The sequence below is a fragment of the Sorex fumeus genome, unplaced genomic scaffold (genome assembly GCF_029834395.1).
Source record: "Sorex fumeus unplaced genomic scaffold, SorFum_2.1 ptg000003l, whole genome shotgun sequence".
NCBI lineage: Eukaryota > Metazoa > Chordata > Mammalia > Eulipotyphla > Soricidae > Sorex > Sorex fumeus.
In genome coordinates, this window is record NW_026606060.1 from 12,825,579 (window position 1) to 12,853,034 (window position 27,456).

General features: G+C 38.3%; 1 protein-coding gene across 4 annotated transcripts in view; it reads left to right on the forward strand.

Annotated features, from left to right (window-relative positions):
- The window catches only part of CTNNA2 (catenin alpha 2), a 1,325,246-nt gene that overhangs the window by 253,587 nt on the left and 1,044,203 nt on the right, over window positions 1-27,456 (forward strand). For all 4 annotated transcript variants that reach the window (XM_056119733.1, XM_056119735.1, XM_056119745.1 and 1 more), the window contains exon 3: window positions 21,952-22,147. In XM_056119733.1, the coding sequence (XP_055975708.1) occupies window positions 21,952-22,147 (196 nt within the window). The remainder of the gene's footprint in view (window positions 1-21,951; window positions 22,148-27,456) is intronic.

A 27,456-nucleotide genomic window follows, 5' to 3' on the forward strand; every position in this document is an offset into this window, starting at 1 on the left:
TCCTTCTTTACTTAAAAAAAGATAAGACTATGGTAGTGATATGAGTCTAATGGTTGAATGTGTGCCACTAGACCCATATGTGATGCTGATCTTGCCCCAGAGTTGACTGTGTGCAAGACAAGTGCTTATCCGTCTGCCCCCTTACCATTTCTAGGGTAATACAGTCCTTTCATATTTGAGTTGCTGTTGTACCCACTTTATATGAACTTACTTTATGAAATAAACCATCTCTATCTGTTTTGTCAAAATGCATTTTTTCATTGAATAAAAAAACCAAATGTGATTGGTCTAGGATGATGAGTATCTTTCTGGCCCTTTACCATTTCTTGGTAATAGAGACCTTTCATATTTGGGATGCTCTGGTACCCACATTGTATGAATTTACTTCATAAAACAAAACATCTCCATCTGTTTTGTCAAAATCCATTTTATATTGAATAAAAGAATAAAGAATGTTCAGGCTAGGATGATGTGTGAATGAGCTATAGCATATCTATGTCACTGACTTACATGTGACATTAAGCAAGAATCCATTTAATATTACTTTTCTTTGGCAAAAAAAAGGCTTACATAATTATTCAATTAATTGACCTGCAATTAATTAATTGCAGATTAAGAGAGAGCATAGTAAGTATCTAACATTTCTTTCTTTCTTTTTTTTTTTTTTTTTTTTTTTTTTTTGCTTTTTGGGTCATACCCAGCGATGCTCAGGGGTTACTCCTGGCTCATGCACTCAGGAATCACTCCTGGCGGTGCTCGGGGGACCATATGGGATGCTGGGAATCGAACCTGTGTCGGCCTTCTTGGCTGCATGCAAGGCAAAAGCCCTATCCGCTGTGCTATTGCTCCAGGCCCAATTTTATTTTTTTTTACTTTTTTTTCTTTCTTTCTTTTTTTTTTCACAGTAAGTGCTCTAAGATTTGTCTTCCTTATCTTACTGTCAAAAAGGCTAATTTGTTAATCTCTTTTTATGTTTCTAATATTTTAACATTAGTACTAAATAGATAACATAAAATTTGGCACAAAAAAGCCTAAGAGTTTATCCTAGAACCTCACAACTCTATACCTGTACTTATTTTGGTAACTAAGCATCCAGTTACTAAAAACAGTTCCCCTGTTACTCTTTTAATCCTTCACTTTTTTAAATAATCAACTATGAAACACTTTTATTATCCTTGACTGACTTTGAGATTCTCATTTATTTGTTCTCTACAGAATCTCTATGACTCATCTATTTATATATATTTGATCATTTATAAATTCTCTATGACTTATCTATTCACACATACTTGATCATTTATAATTCCTCTTTTTTCCAGAGCTACCTGGGAAATGGTCTTTCAGTCCAGTAGTTAGTGAATGATGAGAAACCCTTGGTGTTTCAAAGAAAGTGCAATGGTCTCCAAGTTACCTGTAGATCTTCAAGCACAGTGGTATTAGATTGTACTTACTTGGGCTTGTCATCATAATAGAAAATAAAGCCATCAGGTTGCAATTGCCACACATAGCCATTCTCTAAAGTCATTTACGTTTATGAAAAATAGATGTATATTATAATACATGTGTACATATATGTGAATTATTTCTATTCCCTAATAATGCGCACACTGCTCAGTATATGCAGTGCTTCAAAGGACACATGCTTGATTTGCATTTTTGGTAGTCTGTTGGATTAAAAATCTGGTAATTTTTCAAATATCCTAATTTTATATCTAGGAGATGAAGAAGAATGAGTAATAGAAGAATGTGTTTATTCTTCATCTGAAATCTGATAATTCATAAGGTGGTTTATGAATAGTTAAGTGGTTATAGTACTAGTGAGGTCAGTAAATCAGATTTGATTCCTGGCCAAGTATATGCTTAGATTTTCTTTAAGAGTTAATGGTGGTATGACAGAAGATTCGTTTTATTGTTGCTAAGGAGAAAACTGTAAGTAAACAGTAAATTATATAGTTTTATATATTATATGTAATATTTTAATATTCCTTATTTAATTTGGAGAGCCCGGCAAGCTACTGAGAGTATTCGATATGCCAGACACAGTAACAACAAAGTCTCCAATGGAGACGTTACTGAGCCCGCTTGAGCAAATCGACGATCAACTGGAGGGCCTTTACCTTTACCTTACCTTATTTAATATTATAGTAATATGAAAAAAGAAAGTTTAAATAATGTTTATATCAAAAAGAAATACACATAAGATATCTGGGAAGGGGGAAATATTTTTAAAGGATATCTGCCACATATTATGTTTGAGATTGTAATTACAGGTTAGAAAATTCGTTGGTTATAAAACGTGAGTTTGTTGTAAATAGTGTAGGCAGTCAGTTTTTTTGCTTATATGCATTCACAAAGAGCAAATGGATAACCAGAAGTGAGTACATGTTGCTTAACTACTCTAATTAAACATCTGCCTACGACCTCTTAGCTCAGGAAAAGATCTAGTTTCTCAGAATCACTCCTATATTTCTAAAAATATCCTTTGCAAATTGCAAATATTTAATTAAAAATTCTTCAACCATTCTCCAAATTCCATGCAAAATGTTAAAAGAAAGAACAGGATTTATACATGTGTTATAACAAAACTTTCGATTTGCGATTTTTCTCATTACTATGACATATATTGAGACTGGAAATTTATTCATAAATTTATGAAAAATTATAGATATCTAAAGAAAATTATGACTCATGTTGAAAAGTTTTATGAAATACTTGGATAAAAGATAGCAGTGTTCCCATAATAGCAACAGGGCTTCTCATGAGCCCTATAGCAGCCTCAGATAAGTCATCTAAATTATTTTTGGAGGTCCAGCCAAAGGCAGCTTTTGATATAAATTGGTCAATCCCTATAAATGATAACATTAGTAAATTCATCATTAAACTAGTGTTGTCCAGTTTATTTCAGGGACTGGACAGGTAATAGGGCAGGCAAGGTGTTTGCCTACCGTGCAGCTGACCCAGTTTGATCTCTATCACCTCTATGGACTTCTTAGCCCTACGAGGAATGAGCTCTGAGTGTGGAACCCGGAATAAGTCTTGTACACATCCAGATGTTACCCCAAAGCAGGACAAAATAAAACAGAAACAAAATAAAATATAGTGTATCTCAAAATAAAATAAAACAATAGAAACAAAAAGTAGATTTCAGTTATTTGTATATAAATCTAACCATCATTAACCGAAAGCCAAGAACTTTATTATCACATAGCACTTAAGAGCTTGAATTACCTTAGAAATACAAATCAAAGTCTCAGAGATAATTGACCTCCATATTAAGTACCTAGTAACTGAATATTACCTTGGGACCTAGGTTTGAGGATGAAGTTTTCACCTGATGTCTAGGACTCTTTCCCTTCACATGTGTGCTCACTGTTGCTTTTTGGATTATCTCTTGTTATGTTGCATTAATGAATTGGTATAATTAAACCTCATAGCATTCCTGAAATATTCATTATTATCATCATTTCTTAAAATATGATGCCAATTTTCAGGTTCAGCAGGTTCCCCCCACCTTCCCTTTCTTATAGCTGTTGTTTTTAATTTTATTTAGGTAGCATGATTACACAAAATAGTGTGTTTATGTTAGGTCTTTTGGTTACTGAAATAACTACCTATACCACCACCACAATGTCAAAGACCTTCCACCACTGTTTCATCTCTGAGATTAAAATACTTTTGACTCTAAAGTTTGTGTTCTTGCCTTTGCTGATGCAAGTTGAAACATTTCAATTCTCATCATCTAGACTCCATTCTGTAATTCCTAAAATGTTAATACAGTTTTTAAAGAGAAATGACAATGAGCTGCTTTATTATTTTATGAATTGTCAAAATAAATGTTCACAAGGGAAATCGTGATAAGATAATTATAACCTATTCATATTCCTCTTTATTTCATCAACAATGTTCTAGAGCTATGAAGCCATTGAAAAGTGATACTTAATGAAGGCTACCACACAGTAAGATGGTGCACTCAGGTGAAAGGCTGGCATTCTATCCACAAGGAGGTTACCTGACAATAAAATGTCAGTGGGGTCTTTTTTCAAGTCATTGGCATTTTAGCAGCACTTTGTATGTTAATTGGTGAATTATACTGTGCATATCCATAAAAAAATAAGAACAGGTCAGTAGATCACAAAATTGCATTCTAAAATAAGGGGACATTTTGAAAAGGTCTATGTCTTGAATAAGATAATGAAATTATGTACTTTCATCTTTTTTTGCTATAAAATATAGCTGAGGAACCAAAGACAGAGTCCAGACGCCTGCCTATGGCTGACCTTAGTTTATCCCTAATATTTCGTATAATCATCTAAGCATTGGCAGGAGTAATACTTGAACTCAGTAAGAACCGAGAACCACCATTATATTACCAAATCAAATAGGATAAAACAAAACTGTAAAATTAAAATATAGTGGGGGTTTTGTTTAATAAACCTGAAAATAATATTGGACATTATATTAGGGCAATAAGTTGTGGTGTAGTGTCAGTAATTAAATTATCAGTATTCATTGGACATTTCTTGTAATTAAATCAACATGAGATTCACAGTTAGAAAGTTGTTCATGCCGATAGAGAGGAAGAGAGAGAGAGAGGCACTTCTCTTCTCTTTCTTTCTCTGTCTCTGTCTCTGTTTCTCTCTCTCTCTTTCTCTCTCTGTACACACACACACACACGCACACACACACACACACACACACACACACACACACACACACACCCTTTTGTGCATTATGGTTTGCAACAGGTACTGAAAGGTTACCATATATATCCCTTTACATATTTTCAGCATTCAGTTCTTATCATTGCAATTCTTTGAACTCTATCAAGATATTTCTTGTTGCCTGATATTTTAAACTGAGAACTAAGCATAAGCATAAGCACTGTTCTCCCGTTGTTCATCGATTTGCTCAAGAGGGCCCAGTAACGTCTCCATTGGAGACTTTGTTGTTGTTGTTGTTGTTGTTGTTGTTGTTGTTACTGTGTTTGGCATATCGAATACATCACGGGGAGCTTGCCAGGCTCTGCCACGCGGGCGAGATACTCTTGGTAGCTTGCCGGGCTCTCCGAGAGGGGTGGAGGAATCAAACACGGCTCAGCCATGTTGGCTGCTTGCAAGGCAAACACCCTACCCGCTGTGCTATATATATATATTTTTTCATACATATGTGATGTCTAACTAGCTCTTACTATTTAGGGTTCTACTAAGGAAAGAGCAAGATGGTATTATTATGATTTATTTTCATTCTAAATTTGAAACTATGCAGTAATAAAGAGATGAGATTTTGTGGAGACATTTTAGTTTTTTGTTTTGTTTTGTTTTGTTTTAGAAGACTCCATTTCAGATGTACTCATGGGGCAGCCTATTGTTTTCTCTAGATCTCAGTGGAGCGTATGTGAAATATGCCACTGTCTCTGCCGTAGCTTGCAGATACGACTCTACTTATATTAATCAATTTGTGTAGTTCTGTTCAAATAAAGCTTAATAACTTACATGTATTTTAATAACTTAATAATTTCTACAACGAAGTAATCATCCATATCAAGAAAGGGGTTCGGCAGGGTGATAACATTTCACCAAAACTCTTCAGTGCCACCCTCGAGAACATCATGCGACGACTGGAATGGGAAAACATGGGAGTGAAGATAGATGGTCGGCAACTATACCACCTCCGCTTTGCTGATGACATCGTTCTAATAACACCAAACATCAACCAAGCGGCACAAATGCTGAACGACTTTGACCGTGAATGTGGAAAGGTCGGACTACAGCTGAATCTTATGAAGACAATGTTTATGAGAAACAGCCTTGTTCCTGACGCTCCATTCGCTCTCAACGGAACCACAATCTCCGAATGCAACAGTTATATATACCTAGGTCGAGAAATCAACATGATGAATGACCTGGCACCTGAGTTGCGCAGGAGGAAGAGAGCGGCTTGGAATGCCTTCAAGAGCATTGAAGAAATAACTAAAAGGACAAAGAATCTCTAGCTATGAGCACATCTCTTTGATTCCACTATTCTTCCTGCATTAATATATGCCTCAGAGACCTGGACCCTACGAAAACAGGATGAGAACGCTATTCGGGTCTCTCAAAGAGGAATCGAAAGAACTATGCTTGGAATATCACGATTCACTCAAATGAGAGGTAGAATTCGGAGTTCTGATCTTCGTCAACGCTCAAGAATCAGGGACGCTGCCAAGACATCAAAAATCAGATGGGCTGGACACGTAATGAGGTTTACAGACAACCGCTGGACTAGAGCCATTACTGATTGGATTCCACGGGACATCAAAAGATCACGTGGACGCCCACCTATAAGATGGTCAGACTTCTTTGTCAAGACCCTAAATGATCGGTTTGCGGCTCTGCATGTTCCTAGAACGAACAGATACCACTGGGCTACGCTAGCACGCAACCGGGATGAATGGAGACGTTACTGGCACCCGCTCGAATAAATCGATGAATAACGGGGATTAAGTGATTAAGTGATAAGTGATTTTTAATTTGAGTATTTACTACTGCTATTTTGTTTTGTTCTTCTTAGAATATAGTGCCCGAGTGACAGTACGATGTCTTGCCTTGTTCTTAACCAACCCAGGTTTTACCTGGATTCTACTTAGGTTTGATCCCTGGCACCCTATAAGGTCGCCAAGCCACCAAGAGTGATCCCTGAGTGCAGAGCCTGACTGCAGTCAGGTGTGGTCCCCCCACAAATATATATATTTCTATATATATACACATATGTGTGTATACACACATACATACAAACATGCATATATAAATAAATATACACACATATGTATATGCATGGATTTCTTTTCAGTACTTCCAAAAGGAAACTTTTAGTTACATATAAAATGTAGTTATTGGTATTTGGACCTTGACACTATAACAATATATATATTATATTATATATATATATATATATATATATATATATATAGCACTGTAGCATTGTTCATCAATTTGCTCAAGCGGGCACCAGTAATGTCTCCATTGTGAGATTTGTTGTTACTGTTTTTGGCATATTGAATATGCCATGGGGAGCTTGGCAGGCTCTGCCTTGTGGGCGGGATACTCTGGGTAGCTTGCCGGGCTCTCTGAGACGGACAGAAGAATCGAACCCGGTTCGGTCACGTGCAAGGCAAATGCCCTACCTGCTGTGCTATTGCTCCAGTCATATATAAAATATATGTCATTAATGGTCACGGTCCTCCCGTTGTTCATTGATTTGCTCGAGCGGGCCCAGTAACGTCTCCATTGTGACACTTGTTACTGTGTTTGGCATATCGAATATGTCACGAGTAGCTTGCCAGGCTTTGCTGTGCGGGCGAGATACTCTTGGTAGCTTGCGGGACTCTCTGAGAGGGGCGGAGGAATCGAACTCGAGTCGGCCATATTGGCTGAGTGCAAGGCAAACACCCTACCACTGTGCTATCGCTCCAGCCCTAGTCAATGTAACATGGAGGAATTCTAACCCATATTTCATTTTCTGTTTCTGTTTTTCACTTTCTGTGTGTTTGTTTCTTTTTCTAAGATGAGAAAGAGGGGGCATGGAGGACTAGATGGGAGAGATGAGTAGGAGGGAAGAATGGGAGAGAGAGACATGTAAAAGAGAGAGAATAAATGTAAAATAGTTGATATAAAAATTGAGAAAATCAACAAGTCATTTTCATTTGGTGTTATTAGTGAAAAAAACTCATATGAAACATTATTTGGGCATAATTGGTTTTTGTTTAAGACAAAATTACATGGTGTAGAATTTTAAATATAATGTAGAATACAAATATAGAATCTTTAATGCCTCTTTTTTTGCATTTCACTGATTGTTACTCTATATAAAGGGTATTTACCATATAAAGGATGTTCCCCTTGAATTGGAGTCCACAGGCATTAAGAAGAAAAATGTTAAAACATGGATCCTTATTAGTCTAAGAGTGTGGTCAAGTCTTGATGTAATCAGAAGAAATGGAAGTTTTGGTCTGCTGAGTACATTAGCTAATATAGCCCTCCCGTTGATCGTCGATTTGCTCGAGCGGGCCCAGTAACGTCTCCATTGGAGACTTTGTTGTTACTGTGTCTGGCATATCGAATACTCTCGGTAGCTTGCCGGGCTCTCCAAGAGGGGCGGAGGAATCGACATTGATCAAAAATATATTTTGCTTGTTTATAACAGTTTTAGACTTGTTTCTACTCTTTCTTGGAACAGTAATTTTATTTTGCTTTATTTTAACTTTAGTAAATACAAAATAGTGAATCATAGATATAGTTTAGTCATTTTTAGTTTTTGAGCTCTTTATTTCAAAATAGCATTGGGCTTCCTCAAGTAGTTAGTAATGATTAAAACATGTAGGGTTTTCAAAACTATAAATGTTTTTGTTTTTCAGCTCCTTTATTCTAAGGAATTGCTCATTTATGCATATCTGGCTTTGTTTTAGTGTCTTTAATCTTGGATATCGTATTCATTGACTGTTAAGTGTAGCCATCAAAATTCATGAAGATTCCAGGAAAAATTGAAATGTCAGTCGATTCCTTAAGAAATTTTTTCCTTATGATTTATTCATAATGCTTTAATAAATTTAAGTTTCTGTCAGTTACAAGATGTCTTTTTAGTACATCTAAAAAACAGTAAGTTTCGGTATATTTTTCTAATGATATAGGTGTGCAATTCATATTTACATTGCATTTTAGTATTTATAGAATATATATATTTTTAGATATTTAAAGAGACTATATGAAGTAATGGAGTTTAACACTTTTCAAGAAATGTGATTTTTAAAATCAGCAAGGTGACTGCAATGAAAAAGCAAATATTAAGATTGAATATTATTGATTAGATTATCAGAGCAAATTTGGGTGAAGATTTTCTGAGGTCAAAGTAAAAGGAAAAATTATTGTACCACATAATATCAGTAAACTAAAATCACTTTGTGAGGAGAAGCTGCATTATTTTTGGTATTTAAGTCATGCAGAAATTTCTCACTATAATATGAAGAATTATATCTTTGTCCATAACTTTGGAGCTTCCTGAAATTCTTTTTGGTAGTATCTGTTTATTGAAGTAAGCTATATTACAGTAAGACAATAAAAATATTTATCTATTAGAGTTCCGATATAATACCATTCCTGTCTTTGCTTTTTGAGTCTCAGTTAGAGTGTTTGGGCTTTTATAATACGTGGTGAGGAAGCTGGAAAAATGGACAGATGAACTGCCTTCAATGAAACTAAAGATCTTGGCTTATACACACTATTGAGATACTTTCTTATGAATAACTTTGAATCACTTCTATTAGATTTATAGATAGGGCTAGAGCGATAGCACAGTGGTAGGGCATTTGCCTTGCACGCAGCCAACATGGCCGACCCGAGTTCGATTCCTCTGCCCCTCTTGGAGAGCCCGGCAAGCTACCGAGAGTATCTCGCCCGCAGGGCAAAGCCTGGTAAGCTCCCTGTGACGTATTCGATATGCCAAATACAGTAACAACAAAGTCTCCAATGGAGACGTTACTGGGCCCGCTCGAGCAAATCGAAGATCAACGGGAGGGCCTTTACTTTACTTTACTGTATCCAGTTTTTCAACTATGTAAATTGTCATCACAGGGACTTTAACCTAGAAAAGTATTTAATATAACTATTCACCTTGCAATAAAGTATCTCAGCATCTATTTTAGTATGTCTCTGTGGGGTGTTACTTCTTAATTTCATTTTTTGCTATTATATTCCTTCTCGTATTGAACCACTGTCTCCTTCGTACAAAATTCTACTTCATGGAGCTGGGAGAAAGGGCTGCAAAGTTTAAGAAGAGAACTCCCAGAACGACCAACAACTGGAAGCTCTTTGGCACTATTGCTGCAACATGGGAAGATGCCATCATTCACAACATTAACGAAGAATACAATCGCTCAGCACCTGGTTCAGCACCTCCATGATTGTGTGAGGAACACAGAGGGAGAGAAAGCCACAGAAGGATGCCTGTTTTCAAAAACTCTTGAGCTCATTTGCCAACGTGCCTGGGCACAAGCCTCAGGCAACCACAAGCAAACGTCCGAGCTCCCAAAGCAGTGCGGAGAAGTGATAAAGGAAGACCTCAAAAGAGAAGACCAGCAGTGTTGGCCGATGCGGCAGAAGCTGGGAAAAGCATTCGCAAAGTCTGCCTGTTCTTTGCCAACTACAAGACCAAGATGACTGCCCTCCGGTGTCCTGATGGATCTATCACATCTTCCAGAAGGGCAATGGAGAAGATTATCCATGACTTCTATTTGGATCTCTTCGATAGTCACGTCCACCTTCCCACATACCAAATTCCGCAGGATGGATTATGTCCTTCCCAATGTTCTCCCTTCCAAAATTCAACATGCCATTTTGTCAGTAAAGAAGAAAACAGCACCCGCCCCAGACAGTTCAGACCCGAACACCTGAAGATTCTGCCATCAGTACTCATCAATATGCTGGCTCAGCTCTTCACATGCTACCTGTCTGAATGCAAGGCTCCATCCCAATGAAAAACCAGCAGGACCATTCTACTGTACAAGAAGGGAGACATCCACAGCTTTGGCAACTATCGCCTGATTTTCCTGTTGTTCGTCATCTACAAGCTGTTCACTCGAGTCATCCTGAGTAGGATTGGCAGAAAACTAGATGAAGGACAACCATACGAGCAAGCCAGGTTCTGCAAAGGATTCAGCACGATGGTACATATCCACATGACAACCAAGCTCATTGAGGTTTCTCGGGAGTTAAGGATGCTGCTCTGACTAATGTTCATTGATTTAAAGACCTTTCATTCTGTTGAGACTGAAGCAGTCATTGAAACCCTAGTCAAAGAGGGCGTTCAAACTCAATACATCAGGATCCTATGTGAGCTCTATTGTGGATTCACTACCAGGATCTCACCATTATACAAGGAAGTGATCATCAACATCAAGAGAGGGGTTGGGCAGGGTGATACCATTTCACTGAAACTCTTTGGTGCCACCCAGAAGAATGTCATGCGACTACTGTAATGGGAAGGAATGGGAGTGAAGATAGACAGTTGGCAACTACACCACCTCCACTTCTCTGATGACATCATTCTAATAACACCAAAGATTATCCAAGTGGCACAAATGCTGGCTGACTTTGACCGTGAGTGTGGAAAGGTTGGACTGAAGCTGAATCTCACGACAAAAATGTTCATGAGAAACAGACTCATTCCTGACTTTCCGTTTGCTCTCAATGGAACAGACATCTCTGAGTGCAGCAGTTGTGTGTACCTAGGTTGAGAAGTCAACATGAGGAATGACCTGGCACCTGAGTTGCACAGGAGGAAGAGAGTGGCTTGGAACGCCTTCAAGAGCATCGAATAAATAAGAGGATGAAGAACCTCCAGCTCCAAGTGCATCTCTTCAATTCCACTGTTATTACTGCATTAACATACGCCTGAGAGACCTGGGTCCTACGAGAACAGGATGAGAACACTATTCAGGTCTCTCAAAGAGGAATTGAAAGAGATATGCTTGGAGTATCACGCTTCACCCAAGTGAGAGAAAAATCCAGGTTCCGACCTCCATCAACTATTGAGAATCAGGGATGCTGTCTTGTTTTCTAGGCATCGGAAATCAGATAGGCTGGACACGTAATGCAGTTTGGAGACGACTGCTGCACTAGAGCCATTACTGACTGGATTCCATGGGATGTCAAAAGATCATGTGGCTACCCACCTACGAGATGGTCAGACTTCTTCGTCAAGATCCTGAAGGATTGGTTTGAGGCTCTTCATGTTCCTGGAGTGAGCAGACTCCATTTGGCTACACTAGCATGCAACAGGGATTAATGGAGACACTACTGGCACCCTCTTGAGCAAATCAATGAGTAACGGGATGTCAAGTGATCAAATGATATTCCTCTGGTAAATAATTTGGAAATGCATGCAAAACAATCCAGTTTAATCCTAGCTGTGTCTTCAAAAATAATGATTGATACAGAATAGCTTTCATCATATTCATAATAAGTAGAAACATTATAACCAGGAGCAGTAGGAGTTCAAGTCAATTTGAAATTTAATAAAAATCTTATCTTAAAAGTTGAAAATTCCTTGATTCATTTAATATCATTGAACATGCATTTGAATCCTCATGGTCAATATTAGATCATGTGGAGAACATTTCAAAGATTGAGATATGAAATAATTTTGCATTTTATCCCTCAATAAATTACTGTTATCATTAAAAGATCATCATCAAAGACTCTGACTTTTGAAGCTGTCAGAAGCATTAATGAGGTGGTTCTGGTAATTCACTTCTTTTCATCTAAAATGGGGTTTCAACTTGTATTAGGAAATAAACTTAACAACCTTGCCAGTGCAATAGTTTCTGTAATACCGGTCTTATTTTAGGGCTACAACAATAGTATAGTGGGTAGAAGATTTGCATTGTACGCAGCTGGGTTCAATCCCTGACATTCCATATGGTCCCCCAAGATTCCTCAGGAGTTATTTCTGAGTGCTGAGCCAGGGTTAACACTCTGAGCATTGCTGGGTGTGGCCCTGCACCCCCCCAAGCCCCAAAATCCCTTTATTTTTGTTAGACATGAGTCTTCAGTAAGAAAATATTCTCACTCTTTATTTTTTTTATCTCCAGACCAGTCTAATCTTGCTTTCCTCTGTGTCAAACCTATACTTACACACAACGTCCTAAATTTCACGGAGATTCTGAACTGAGAAATAATTTCGAATAGAGTGTACTGAAAATAATTATATCAATGTCTATAGGTCTATTTTAGTTTGTGTGGCATAAACCACAACTGTGCTCACTCTTTGTTTTTTTTCTGGTTTATGAACCTCACTAAATGTTGATCAGAGCTTACTCAAGATTCCATGCTCAGGGATCCTCCTGTTGTATCTTGTAGCACCATGTGGGTTTCTGGGGATTGAACCTGGACTAGCAGGATGTAAGGCAAGCCCCTTACCACTAAACTATCTCTCTAACTTCTATCCTGTTTAACAGTCAAATGAATAACTACAGTGATCCAGGAATAAAAGCATTTTACTTATTCTATCCTGTTTGCTCGAGCAGGCCCAGTAACGTCTCCATTGGCGACTTTGTTGTTACTGTGTCTGGCATATCGAATACTCTCGGTAGCTTGCCGGGCTCTCCGAGAGGGGCGGAGGAATCGAACTCGGGTCGGCCGTGTTGGCCGCTTGTAAGGCGAACGCCCTACCCGCTGTGCTAGAGTAGCACACCACCAAGCTACCGAGAGTATTTGATATGCCAAACACAGTAACAACAAAGTCTCCAATGGAGACGTTACTGGGCCCGCTCGAGCAAATCGACCATCAACGGGAGGGCCTTTACCTTTACCTTTACCTATCCTGTTTAACAGTCAAATGAATAACTACAGTGATCCAGGAATAAAAGCATTTTATTTATTTGGGCATTTATTTGGAAGAAAGGGGTTGGGCAAGACCCAGTGTTGCTCAGGACTTACTCTTGACTGTGTTCAGGGATTACTTCTTGAAGTACTAAGAGGACAATGCTCAGCACCAAGGTCTGAACCAGAGTTAACGTGCAAGGCTAGCACATTAACTTTTATGCTATTTCTCTGACCCAGAAAGAAATATCATTTTGACTCACTATCGAGTAGCTGTGCTCCCCCTGCCCCCCTCCCATGTTTTGGGGGATTTTATTTTCCCACAGAAACTGCAAAATTATATACAGGGAGAAATAAAAGTAAAATTCTGAGACTGAGTCAACATTGGTAATTGTTTTGTAACTAGTATTTCCTAAAACCTGACTACAGTTTCCTTTAGAGGCTTCATGTTCTCAAATCTATTACCGTCAGTGTATTGAATTCTCATATATTAAGTTAGCCCGGTTTTCCTCTCTTATTAATTTTCCACGTGTTTCCAGTTTTTCCTGGGGATGTGTAATGTGTTTTTGAAATCATTTTCCAAGTTTTCAATTTATAAAGCCATTTTTAAACTCCAGTACTCATCAAATCCCTCTCTTAGATTTGTTGAGTGATTATGCTGAATCAAGTAAGTCAGAGCAAGTTAACAGGAGACTCCACAAACTCTTACTCCTTATATCTGCAAGATGCACAAATCTAGCAAAATGCTGCCTGTTATCATTTGTTTTTTTTTTTTCAGTTTCAATCACTTTAATTGATTTTTTAGCGATCTTAAATAATCAGTCAATTCATAGCCTCCAGTTAAGTTTGTTGATGTTTATAGAAGAGATTGACTTTTTATCATAACGATTTATTTTTGAGAATTTGTACATCACGGCATAGGAGGAAGAGTTTTTCTGTTATAAGTGTTCACTTGGAGGAGCTGGCATTAGGAGGACGTTCGTTGGGTGCCTGTGTCATTCCCAGAGCACGTTGTCCTTTAGCATTTACAGGTGTTTCACTGGAGATCCTGAGAACCTCTCTGTCTGGTCTGATGGTCCTAACATCATGAGTTGTACCCTGGTGGCAGAGCAGCACAGCATAGTAAGAACCTTGCAATCCTATGCCTGGGTATTGCAGAATCTCCCCCAGGGGCCTCATGAGAATCAGTTGGGTGGCTCCTGCATACCCTGCAAAAGAAGTCTTTGTCGCTTTGTCTTACTTTCTTTTGCTTCACCTAGATGACTGCTTTTAAAAAGTTTGTAATATATATGCTGAATATGAAATATTCCTGTCGAGACCTAACTGAGCAGAAGCACCATAAAAATCTAGAAATTTGCATTTCAATATGCACGTAGGTACTTTTTCCGGCATAATAAAATCTGATAATACCTGTCTTAGAATTCATTGCTTCTTAGATTTTAATGTGAATATATATTACTTAGAGATTCTTTTAAAATGCTCATTCCTTTGTAATCAGTAAGGGATAGTTTCTAGTGAGTCCCAAATGAAAGTATATCTCCAGAGCTACCAAAACTTTTATAGAAAAAGTATTGATAAACTGCTGTTGGTCTGGACACATTCTGCAGGACTACCCAGAAAAAAAAATAACCTTAGTAGCTTCACAATTGCTTATTTTGTTTGGGAAGATATTATTTCACTTATGTTATGCTTTTAGATTCTGGATGCAGAAAAATTAGAGAATCTAAGAGACACAGCCAGATTTTTTTTGATGGCTCACAATAATAAAACATTGTAAGAAAAAGAAAAGAATTAAATGACATTGGCAGTTCATTGCTAACTTTGTGCAGAAATTGAGGGTCTGCTCTTAGAATATTAGATGGTGAATATTTTATACCAGCCCCTGTCTTAAAGCTTTGTGCTCACCATTACCATATCTGAAAACAAGGGTGACATCTTTTGTTGCTGAATTTTCACTGGTTACAGTGGGGCCATCATTTTTATCACTCCAGGATTCTTGATCACTTACATCCTGTGGGCAGAAGAATTTCTCATGTTCTCAGCTGGCAAATGGAATCATTGTGGAATTATTTATGCTAATACTAGAGAAAAGTTGGATACTGATCTAAACTAAATTGAGACACCTACAGAGATGGGATATGTTCATGGTTTAGAAAAAAGTTGTTATAGGTACTAAGTCTGAGAAAAATCATGAAAAGATTAAGTAAAGAAGTAGTTTTAGCTGCACACATTTCAGACATAGCATGGAAAAAGATAAAGATGGAATGTACTTAGTTTGACAGTAAACAACCTTTTTTGAAGCTACAAGAATTTGGAGAAGGAAAAAATATTGCTAAGAAATTATGAGGTGATTGAAAAGGTTTAACTCAGTAGTACTGTGTGTGGCAGGGTATTATAGCACTATAGCACTGTTCTCCCATTCTTCATAAAATAAAAATAATTTGGTTTTGACAGCCTACTGGCGTCCTTAGTGAAAAGTCAGTTTCAAACATGGGTACTGGATATGTTGAAATGAGAAATGAATGGAACGAGAAAACACATACTTGAACAGTTTGCTTTTCAAAAAAAAATATTGACAGAATCTAAATTCCTTAACTTGACTTTTAAAGTCTTTCTAAGTTTTTGTCATCATAGTTATTTAACTTTCCTTGCTGAAAATTTCATATTCAGCCACCTTCTCATAAGGAGAATAACGACTATTCTCCTTATGGCCTTGGAAAACTTAAGTTCATTTGTATAAGTGAATATTATATAATTATTCTTGTACTCTATTTCTGAAACTTTATGTTTCATTTCTTAAGTTTTCCCCTTACTGAATCATAGATTGCTCTCAGATCCTTTGAGAGGAAAGTAGACTTGTATGCATCATGAATGGCTCTTCCTTGGATAAAAGCTGGTGTTGGGATTAGAAAGAGTGCGTAGGTTGGGTAAAAAGAAGCAATCAGGAAAATTTCTATTGATTGTCCACTTCAACCACTGCCAACAAGGTACTGATAGATTTGGGAACACTGTCTGGAACAGACAGAGGGACAGAGACTAAAAAAGTGAAAGAAATAGGAGAAGTTTAGGTGCAGATGCTGTCCGAGCCCTTGTGCTGCCTGTGCCCATGTGGTGGAGCACATGTGGTGCCTGAGCATGTGTGTCGTCTGCATCTCCCCTCTTGAGATGTGTGTTTGCATGCTTTCATGTCTAATACTGGAATGTGTGTCGGGGCTCTCTCCGCCCTTGGAGAAGCCTGGGTTCTCTCTTGAGCACATTGCTCTCCATTCTCTCCCACTTTCTCTCCCTCCTTCCCTTCAAAACCTCCAAATAAAAACTGTAATTTCAGAAAATAAAAATGAAAATAGGAGAAATTTAAATGGATGCGCTTCTGGGCAGACTTTATAAACTTTGGGTGACGCTGGGGTGGAGCCTTGCACTGGGAGAGACTACAGGGGCTTTTAAGCTGTCTTGGGTGGGAAAAGGGAACCAAAACTAGTGGAACCCTTGCGCTTGGTCTGACTCCCTTATCTGTAAGGGTGTCAATGGTGAGGTCGCATGGAATGCAGCCTGGTGGCCTCTTGCACTAGGTGGGCCATAAGTTCAGTTTTCCTCAGTGGGGACTAGCCAGGAGTGTTACTGTGTCATCAGCCTGTTGCCATTTGGTCCTGGTCACCATTTTGTCTGAGCAAACCTCATAGCTACATCAGACTTTAAGACCATAAGTGACATCTACCAAATAAGTTAGGTTGTCACCTCATTGACATAGAAAGTAGAAGTCTCTACGGCTCACTGGTATTGCTCTCTTTAATTTATATCATGTTTTATGTTCCTTCCTAAAGTCTCTAACATATAGCAGTCTATGTTTTGACTTATGTTTAATCAATTTATGGTTACTGTGAAGAGGTTTTGCAAAGCAGTTTTTCATTCATTAATCATTTATTATTAAATTGTACTCTCATGGAAAATAACTTGATTACCTTAGATTAATAACTAATCAATTTGCTTTTTGGAACTTACTGTATTTCTTTGCACGTTTTATATAAAATCACATTCTTTATAAATAATGACATGCTTTAGTGTCTACGTCTCTCTCTCTCTATATATATATATATGTATATATATCTTTCTTCTGCATACTCTCTAATTTGTTGAATTTTCCTCCAGTGAAATATTGAAGAGCATTAGGAAAAATTGACAATTATTTTCTTATTCTACACTGATTAAGACATGAGCATTTGTGGAGCCCCATCATTTTGCCTCCATTCATCTCTTTCATTCCTTTGATTTTTTTCCACCCACGAGTAAATGACGGCTTTTACTAAAAGAGGAACTGAACTTATTTGCTTCATTTGAAAGCAATTACGTTTTTCTTAGGAACTTCCTGGTAATATTCCATGTTTATTTTTTTCCCCACATAACTGACAATTCAAACTGACTTGCTATCATGAACATTGCCTGAACTGTTTAATGTAGCAGTGCACCATGAAATCACAGAAGAATGGAAATTTGCCTGCCTTTCTGGATATAAATCTGTAATATAATCTCTTAGCTATTTTGGTAGATTTACTCACACTTCCCAACTCCTGTGAATATGCCTAAAGTTATCAGCTCATTCGTTTTGATACACACCAAGAAGACTAAAATTTTTGATAACAAAAATTCTCAGAATTAGGTTAAAAATGGAAAGTTTGGGAAGATACTCAACTGGTAAAGTGTGCAGTTCCTTAAGTTTAATTCCTGGCATAGTGTGGCCACCAGCAGCCAGGTGGCCTCTGGCTGCCACTGGACCAGAGAACCAAACCACAGAACCTGCAAGTAGTGATCCAGCATCCCCAGAGCTCATTGGCTGTGACCCCTGTTGAAAATAAGAAAGAGAAAGACCTTATCAGGTAGCAATGAGAATAGAAACATTTCTCTCTATCAAATAGCCTAACTTAGATCAGGAATTTGGAGATGTTTACATTTTTTTCTTAGAAACTTCTATACCTCTATAGTTCACAGTTATTGTTAGGAGTTGTATGAGCTTGTTTTCAGGATTTGGCTGTTCAGAGGATTTGAGACTCCTGCATGAATTCTGTGCTGATTTGCTAGAGAAAATAATCATTAGGGAGAAATCTCTTGTACCTCAGAAAAGCAACTTCTGGAACAGGATGTCTTTAGACTTTTAGTGGGTTGAATTGAGTGTGTTACTAACTACATTCAGAGTTTAAGTCCAAAACCATTATCTGAAGTTCCTATTTTTAATCATCTTACCTTTTATTTTGTGTCTGGTGTTTGTACTAAAATATCCTTACAGACTTATGTGATTCACTATATCTAACTATTTAGCCATTAAAAGAAAGCTGATAGGGATGATTCCAAACACTGTGTTTATTGCTGTTTGCTTTATTATGTTTTTTCGCAGGAAGGGACTGTCATGGGCAGCGGTGTGCGGATGGTTGCTCCTAAGTTGCTCTTGGGCTTCTTAGGATATTTGGATACCCCTCCCCCCTATCTGTGATTCTTGGCCAAGTAGGCTCTTTGTTCCATGCAGGGGCCCAAGGATATGATACTGCAGTGCTGGGGGTATTCAGGTCACCTGGAAGTTCTAGGAGCTTCCAGAGACACCTTGGTGATGCTGTGGGGGAAATTGTGATGCCAGAAATAGTACCCATGCCAAGCATGTGCTCTTACCATTCTACTGTCTCCCAATCCTCATGTTAACCAATTCTTTTCTATTAACTCAACCCATCTTCATCATTTTAGTTCACAGTTAATACTTTGTTTCCTTTTTTATGCACAGTACTTCTTTTTCAAATTCCCTTGCACTATAAATTGAAAGGAGATTGTCACTTGAGTTAGTCACTTTGCTTGCATTCAGGTTTTGGTGTAATTATAACAAGAAACTCTAGCATTCAGAAATTTTCTGTGACTGGTTTCATGTAAATCTCCAATACAATCTTTGTTTTGCTAAGTAGAACAAATGACATTGAAAATATATCACCTCAGCATGAAGTTGATATATTTAAAAAAAAAGCAAAAATAATGCTGACCAGTGAATTTATGCTCCGCAGAACGTGAGAGTTTCATCCATTTTTCATCCAACCTCTCAATAAACGTAAATATAAGATTTAGAAGTTTATAGGAGATAACAGATTTTTAAAAATCTATTAAAGTTTTTGTTCACACATCACATAGCTCTAGATAAGGTGCAAAAGAAATTTGGCAATTGAGACATGTATCTAAACTATGGTACTTTTATTTTTTATAATTTTTTTTTATAAATTTATTTATTTATTGAATCACTGTGGGAAAGGTTACAAAGCTTTCAGGTTTAGGTCTCAGTCATGCAAATATCAAACACATTTCCCTTTGCCAATACTTATTTTTTACCATGAAGAACCCCAATAAGACCCCACCCCCCACCCCTCCCAGTCCCTGTGAGGCAGATGAATTCTAGTTAGCACTCTATCTGCTTTGATTAGATTCATTGTTTCATTAAAAGATTCACCACTATTATTTAGAGTTTACCACCCCGCCAAATCAGACATGCTGAAAAAGCATTGAGAAGTGATTTGCTTTCTACAGCTGGGTTCAAGAATTAAATGTTGGTTTTGGATTTCTGCTATTTTACCTATTGACCCTGGAAGTATTTCTACTGAAAGTTAGATAGTTAAGAAATTGGTTTCTGTGCTCTGGAGTCATGGCCGTGCTGGAAAGCCGCTTGTGGGGGCAACTGGTGGCCTCGGTAGGGCGTGAAGGGCAGACCGAAACGCCCCCCTTCCCATGAGGTTTTAGTCGTCCCCACACCCCCGGCTCATAACTGCTGTCCACAAGGCTCCACTTGTGGCCGCCATCTTTCTTTCCAGAGAGGAGAGGGCGAATGGGGCAACACCCTTTTCCCTCCGTACAGACATGATGGCCTGGATTAACGCATAGTCCGTTCACTTTTCTGCTCCAAGCTGCTGGGTTCTGCATTAAGTCCTTGTGTTTCTGGGGCCGTGGCTGTGCTGGAGAGCCGCTCGCTGGGGGGCAACTGGTGACCTCGGTAGGGCGTGAAGGACGGACCAGAACGCCCCCCTTCCCATGAGGTTTTTGTCGCCCCTACACCCCCGGCTCATACCTGCTGTCCACAAGGCTCCCATGCGGCCGCCATCCTTCTTTCCAGAGAAGAGAGGGTGAATGGGGCAACACCCTTTCCCCTCCGGGCAGACATGATGGCCTGGATTAACGCATAGTCCTTTCACTTTTCTGCTCCAAGCTGCCAGGTTCTGCATTAAGTCCTTGTGCTTCTGGGGCTGTGGCCGTGCTCCAAACTTAACTCTGATTTTCAGGGAGAAACGTTGGGTGGTTTACTTCCCATTGATGAGTTTGTATATAGAGAGATGTCGCGTGGCCGTGTAAGCGGCCGTGCGGTTTTGAGGAAATGTCCTAGTTCCCGCATACTCGAGCTGTGCTTGTAGAGGCTTCTGGTCACCAGGGTTCCATCTGGGGGAGGCGGAATGCGGTACCTACTCCATCTGGGACTTCCCGATGATCTCGGCTCTTTTTGGAACCTGTTTTTTTCTTTTTCTCCGAGAGCTGTGGGTCCCGCCCTCCATGTGGCCCTTCTCTTCCGGCTATATGCTCAACTATGGTACTTTTAAAAGGAAAAAAAAAATCATGCCAATCTAAATTTGATCTGCAATCTTAGCCGGTAACCAGATGTTGAAACTGAGTCACTCAGACTACTCAGATCATTGTCACCACTGATTTCACACGATTAATCATAATTATCAAAAATCCTCAAAAGCCAGGGCTGGAGTGATAGTAGAAGAAATAAGGCACCTGCCTCCATGTGGCCACTTTGGCTGGCACAGGCTTTATACCTGGAATCACATATTGTCCCCTGAGTACCACTGGGGATACTCCTGAGCACAGAGCAGGGAAAAGCCTCTGAGTACTACCATTCCTGACCCCCTCAAAAAATAATAAAATAACACATATGAAAATTTAAGAGAGAGAGAAAAAGTGAGAGGGAGAGAGAAAGAGAAAGAAAAGAAAATTGCTTTCTATAGGGGTGGGGTGGGAGTGGGGGAGGGAAACTGGTGACATTGGTGGTGAGAAATGTAAACAAGTGAACAGATGGGTATTTTGAACAGTATGACTGAAAGTCATTGTGAACAACTTTGTAACTGTGTATCTCACTGTGATTCAGTAAAAAAATAAAAAAGAAAAAAGAAAAAATGTAAGAATCTTTCAATGTCCTTAGTACATAAAATATGAATATTGATGATAACACTGTTTGTGCTATCATTAACTGTGCATTCACTTCTGTTCTTATGTTTACACGTAGCATTGGGTATTGGTTCTTCTAACTCGTGCTTAGAGACAATCCCACGTTTTCATTGTTTTCCTCCCTGAAGCTATTTATCCCAGAGAACACTGGGTTTGTGCTTACTCACTTGCTTTTCTTCCCATTTATGATAAAGTTTCATTTATATGCAAGTTCATATAATTCCACTTTTTTCCCCTTAAGTTGCGTCTGTAGGATGTGAAGTTTTGGTTTGACAGGTGACACTTGAAAATTATGAGATGGCACATGATAGTATCTAGACAATTGGGCAGAGTAGTTTACAGTTTTTCTTTTATATTTAAGGTGACGACCCTTGTCAACACAAGCAACAAAGGTCCATCTGGCAAAAAGAAAGGGCGATCAAAGAAAGCCCACGTGCTGGCCGCGTCTGTAGAGCAAGCTACTCAGAATTTCCTGGAAAAGGGTGAACAAATAGCTAAAGAGAGCCAAGATCTCAAAGAGGAATTGGTTGCCGCTGTCGAAGATGTACGCAAGCAAGGTAGGCAGATCACTGTTCTTCAAGGGCAATATGTATATGTTTTATATATGTGTATATCTATTTAACACACACACACACACACACACACATATATAGCAGTATAGCACTGTCCTCCCATTGTTTATTGATTTGCTAGAGCAGGCACAGGTAATGTCTCACAACAAATTATGAGACTTGTTGTTACTGTTTTTGGCATATCGAATATGTCACAGGGAGCTTGCCAGGCTTTGCCATGCAGGTAGGATACTTTCGATAACTTGCTGACTCTCTGACAGGGGCGGAAGAATTGAACCCAGGTCAGCCATGTCGGCCACGTGCAAGGCAAACACCTTACCCACTGTGCTATTGCTGCAGCCCTGATATCGCTCCAGCCTTGCTATCCCCCCAGATTATATATAATCTGCACTGTATCACTGTCTTCCCATTGTTCATCAATTTTCTTGAGTGGCCACCAGTAACATCTCAGTTGTGAGTCTTGTTGTTACTGTTTCTAGCATATTGAATACGCCATGGGGAGTTTGCAAGACTCTGTTGTGTGGGCGGGATACTCTGGGTAGCTTGCCAGGCTCTCTGAGTGGGATGGAGGAATCGAACCGGGATTGTCCACATGTAAGGCAAACACCCTACCTGCTATGCTGTCGCTCTAGCAATTTTATATATATAATATATATTATACATAATCTATATGTAATATATGTGTAATAATGTATGATCTATACATATAAAAATTATGGATTTTTCTTTACAATTAATGCTTGCCCAAAAAATAGGGTTTATATAATATATATATATATATATATATATATATATATATTTTCTCTATTTGCCCTTGTTCTTTTTGTGTTAGCTGGAATGAAGTGTGCAGAAAAATAGAGGTTTGTTTTTGTTGTTGGTATGAGGTGGTATAGCACAGCTATAAACACTCCATGATTGTTGTTTCTTCAGAATCTTAAAGTCCTTTTCTCTTGGATAAAAAAAACAAAATAAAACACGATTCTTGTGGCAAACTCAGGTTTTATGGAGGATTAGATAAGTAAATATTATACAGTAACTGAAAATCCAGCATTTTAAAAATGACAAGAGAAGAATGTATTAGAATTATTGCTGCTTGATCTAATTCCCAAATTGATGTTTACAGTTCACATATTTTCTAAAAGTAATCTAGCTCTGTAGATATCAATGAATTTGACAAATTATGTAATTAGTTAGACATAATACTATTCTCTTATTTTTAAGGTATTTTTGGTGAATACTTTAGAATTATGTACTCTTTATATTTTATATGTATAGGTAAGTGGTTCATATTGCTGAGAAGCCAATCCCCAAAATATTTCAACCATGCAAAACTAAAAATCTGTATGTATTAAAGCAATTCCTAATACCTGCTAAGCTCTCAAGTCCCTGTGATTATTATTTTATCTTATTTTTCTCTGAGTTTAACTATTTAACTATTCTCAGTGATCCATACAATACTTGTCCATTTGTGAAATGAAGAAGGAAGGAAAGAAGGAAGTATTCTCATACACATTTAATTGATATTATAGAAAGATTAATTTGACAGTCTAATGAAAAATTGACTAAATAAGAGAAAGATTGGACTCAGAGATTGCTTATGTGTTATCATATTTTGGCGGAGAAACCAGAATCTGCAAGATATGTTGAGGACTGTGTATTGTAATGGAAATCATAATGAGACTGGAAGTGATGTTTCATGCCACTGACACTTGCAAAATGTGATCTTGTTATTTTTTAAGGGAAAAATGCCAGCTTTTTCAAATTTGCATACTAGATATACTAATTTCGGTGTCTAAAGAAGTGAAAGGGTATGCAGAGAGGACTGTTTGATTTTAAACATTGATGAATGCCTGTCACTGTCACTGTCCTCCCCTTGTTCATTGATTTTGCTCAAGCGGGCCCTGTAATGTCTCCATTTTGAGACTTGTTGTTACTGTGTTTGGCATATCGAATACATCACAGGTAGCTTGCCAGGCTCTGCCGTGCGGGCGAGATACTCTGGTAGCTTGCCGGGCTCTCCGAGAGGGGCAGAAGAATCGAACTCGGGTCAGCCATGTTGGCTGCATGCAAGGCAAACACCCTACCCGCTGTGCTAGCACTCCAGCCCACAAGGGGAAGGGGGATGATGCCTAGTAGAGAGTTAATGATATGAATGGAGCTTGGACAAGTGATGATTGGAAATCTTTGAAGTTGATAAATGAAGCCTTCTAAACAGAACATAATTTGAACACTTGCAAGTAGTGTTAAAGAGATTGGGATTCACTTTTCAGAGAATGGTTAAATTGAAATTAGAATATAGAAAAAAAATTATAGAGTGAACATGTGTCCTGAAATGTGCCAAGTAGTAATATAGTACTGAATTATTAGATCCAATTGAATAGAAAATTTTTAAAAGAGTTGGTAATCAATATTAGCTCTAGAATATTGTCATACTCAAAATATTCTGGAAGCCAGTTATCATGGAAGTTAAATGGTGAGAAGGGATGCTAGAGTTTGTTAGAAAGCTATCATTAATAATTTCTAGGCTACACCTGAGAGTGCTCCAGGACCTTATTCTGTGGTGATTGGGACCAGAAGCAGTGCTGGGATTCAAATCACTGTCTCTGCTGCAGCCACTTGCAAGGCAAGTGTCTAAACGTCTCTGCTATCTGTCCCAGTGCAGGTGATTTTTAAAAGTGCATTTTTAATTATGCACTGTCCTGTAGCACTGTCCTCCTGTTGTTCATTGATTTGCTCGAGCGGGCACCAGTAGCATCTCACAACAAATTGTGAGACTTATTGTAGCTTGCCAGGCTTTGCCGTGTGGGCTAGATACTCTCAGTACCTTGCTGGGCTCTCTGAGAGGGGTGGAGGAATCGAACTCGGATTGACCGCATGCAAGGCAAATGCCCTACATTCAAAGAAAATAGATAAGTTCAAAAAAGAAATATATACTAGAATGGCAGAGTAGGTAAGGCAGTAAAAGATATGGGCAGAAATTATCCTTCTGTGGTCATCATTGTATTATATACTACAAAGATTTCTTTACCTTATAGATAGTCTGTTAGGAAATCCTTTTTATTATTTTTTGATGGTTTGGTTTTGGAGTTCTACCCAGCAGTGTTGGAGGCTACTTTTAACTCAGTGTCTGGGTCACTTTGATGGTATTTGGGGGATCATGCAATGTTGGAGATCAAATTTAGGTCTCTAACGTGAGGATCAGTTCTTTGAACTCTTTCCCTGGCATTGTGTGTTTTTATTTTATGCATTTTTTTGTATACTGGCATAATGCCTGGCGTGTAGTGAGAAGTTAATAATGCATAAGTCAGACATTTTTTACAGAATGAGGATGGAATATTGTCACAGAATGCATGAAGAGAATTATTTGGATAACACATTAAGAATAACTAAGAAATATGACTGGGTGCTTGTTTGCCTCTTTTTTTCAATTAAAATAAGAAACATTTTAGTTCTATCAGTTTAAATAATAGGGTAGAATAATTATAGATATGATGGGGAAAATCTTAAGTTGGTTAGATGAGGTGATGCAAATGGGACATTTATTTTTTCTAGGAAAGAAGTAGGAAGAAACTGTGTACCCCAAAATGTTTCTTATATTTTAGATAAAACAGCAGATTGTATCAAGTGATCTCAGTTACTGTGAATGAAAAAAATAGGTGAGTTTTGTGGACCGTGGATATGAAACTTAACCACCATTATAGATGTTTTTATGTTTTTTTGTTTGCAACTGGTAATCATTGTAGCACTCATGTTTCTAAAGCATTTTATTTATTGAATATCAGTGAGTATAATCATGCCTGGAATGCAACTGAAAAGGCGAATTTATAACTTGCTTTAATTTTCTGAGTTGCTTATTTGAATTGTTTATTTCGTGTGCAACAACATTTACTAAGACTAGAATGCCCACATAGTTTTCTAGTAAATCTTCTTAGATATGAAGCTGATCCATAAACTACTTTGAAGGTTACTTTTCCTCATGTTTGCAAACTAAAGGGATCTATTTCATAATGAAAGAACACAGCAGTTAGTTTCTATATCTCCCCGTTTGATTATTCCATACTGTCTTGGGAGCAGTTACTCAGCTTTGCTTTTTAATTGCCTTCTCTCTGTTAGGGCAACCATAGATTTGGGCAACCATAGCCCAACCACAGAGAGGGACTAGATTAGAGGGTAGACAAAGATGAATAGGACTCCATCCCGGCTTTGGGGCATTATGGAGCTAAGTGATAAAAAGGCACACATGAAAGAAGTGACTTTTTTTCTTATGGAATCACTGTATTGGGTTTAAGATGGACCATGTCTCAACACCCATCCCTTCACACTGTATATTTCCCAGCACAATGTCCCTAGTTTCCCTTCCAACCCCCCCAGCCTTCCTCAATGGCAGACATACATACTCTCTCTCTCTCTCTCTCCCCTTTTGGGTCACACCAGGCGATGCACAGGGGTTACTCCCGGCTCTGCACTCAGGAATTACTCCTGGCAGCTCAGGAGACCATATGGGATGCTGGGAATTGAACCAGGGTCGGCCGCGTGCAGGGCAAACACCCTACCCACTGTGCTATCACTCCAGCCCCATCCTCTCTTCTTCTTAGGCACTGGTTTGCAATACTGTTACTGAAAGCAGTGACTTCTTTTTTTTTTTTTTATCTCTCACATTATTTAAACACCATGGTTTACAAAGTCGTTCATGATCCATTTGTTCCAGGCATTCAATATTCCAAACCAAATCTCACCACCACTGTGACCTTCTCTCTACCATTGTCCTCATTTTCCCAATCACCCCTCAAGCCTGTTCCCGTAAACAGACCCAAAATAATTTATTTTATCCTGCTTATTACCACTAAATGGCTAGTGCAATTCAGTAAAAGAAAATTTCTAGAATTTTTTTGTATGTCATCAAAGGAACATTCATTTCTTGTCTGAGAGTTTTCTAAGCTGCGTTGCCAGTTGAACTTTGTGTGTTAACATTTTTGTTGATTGAGCTTAGTTGGCTTCTGTTACATTCCCATTCAATCTGGTGTGTTGTCGCTGGGGTATTGATGCAGGTGAGGCAGGAACAGCGGGGGTCACTTTTCATTGATGATGCTCAGGTTTTTCAGTATTTTTAAGAATGGAAATATTGAATAATATAGATTTTCAGACTCAGATTTGAAAAAGAGAAAACTTCATTGAAAAGTAGAATAGAAAAGAAAAGGAGCTCCCCAAGTGGAAGGAACTTAGTATAAGACCAAGTTAAAAGTAAGAGGGTTTTGTGTAAGTCCTTTTAAAAAGCTCTCTGATCAATTCTGATC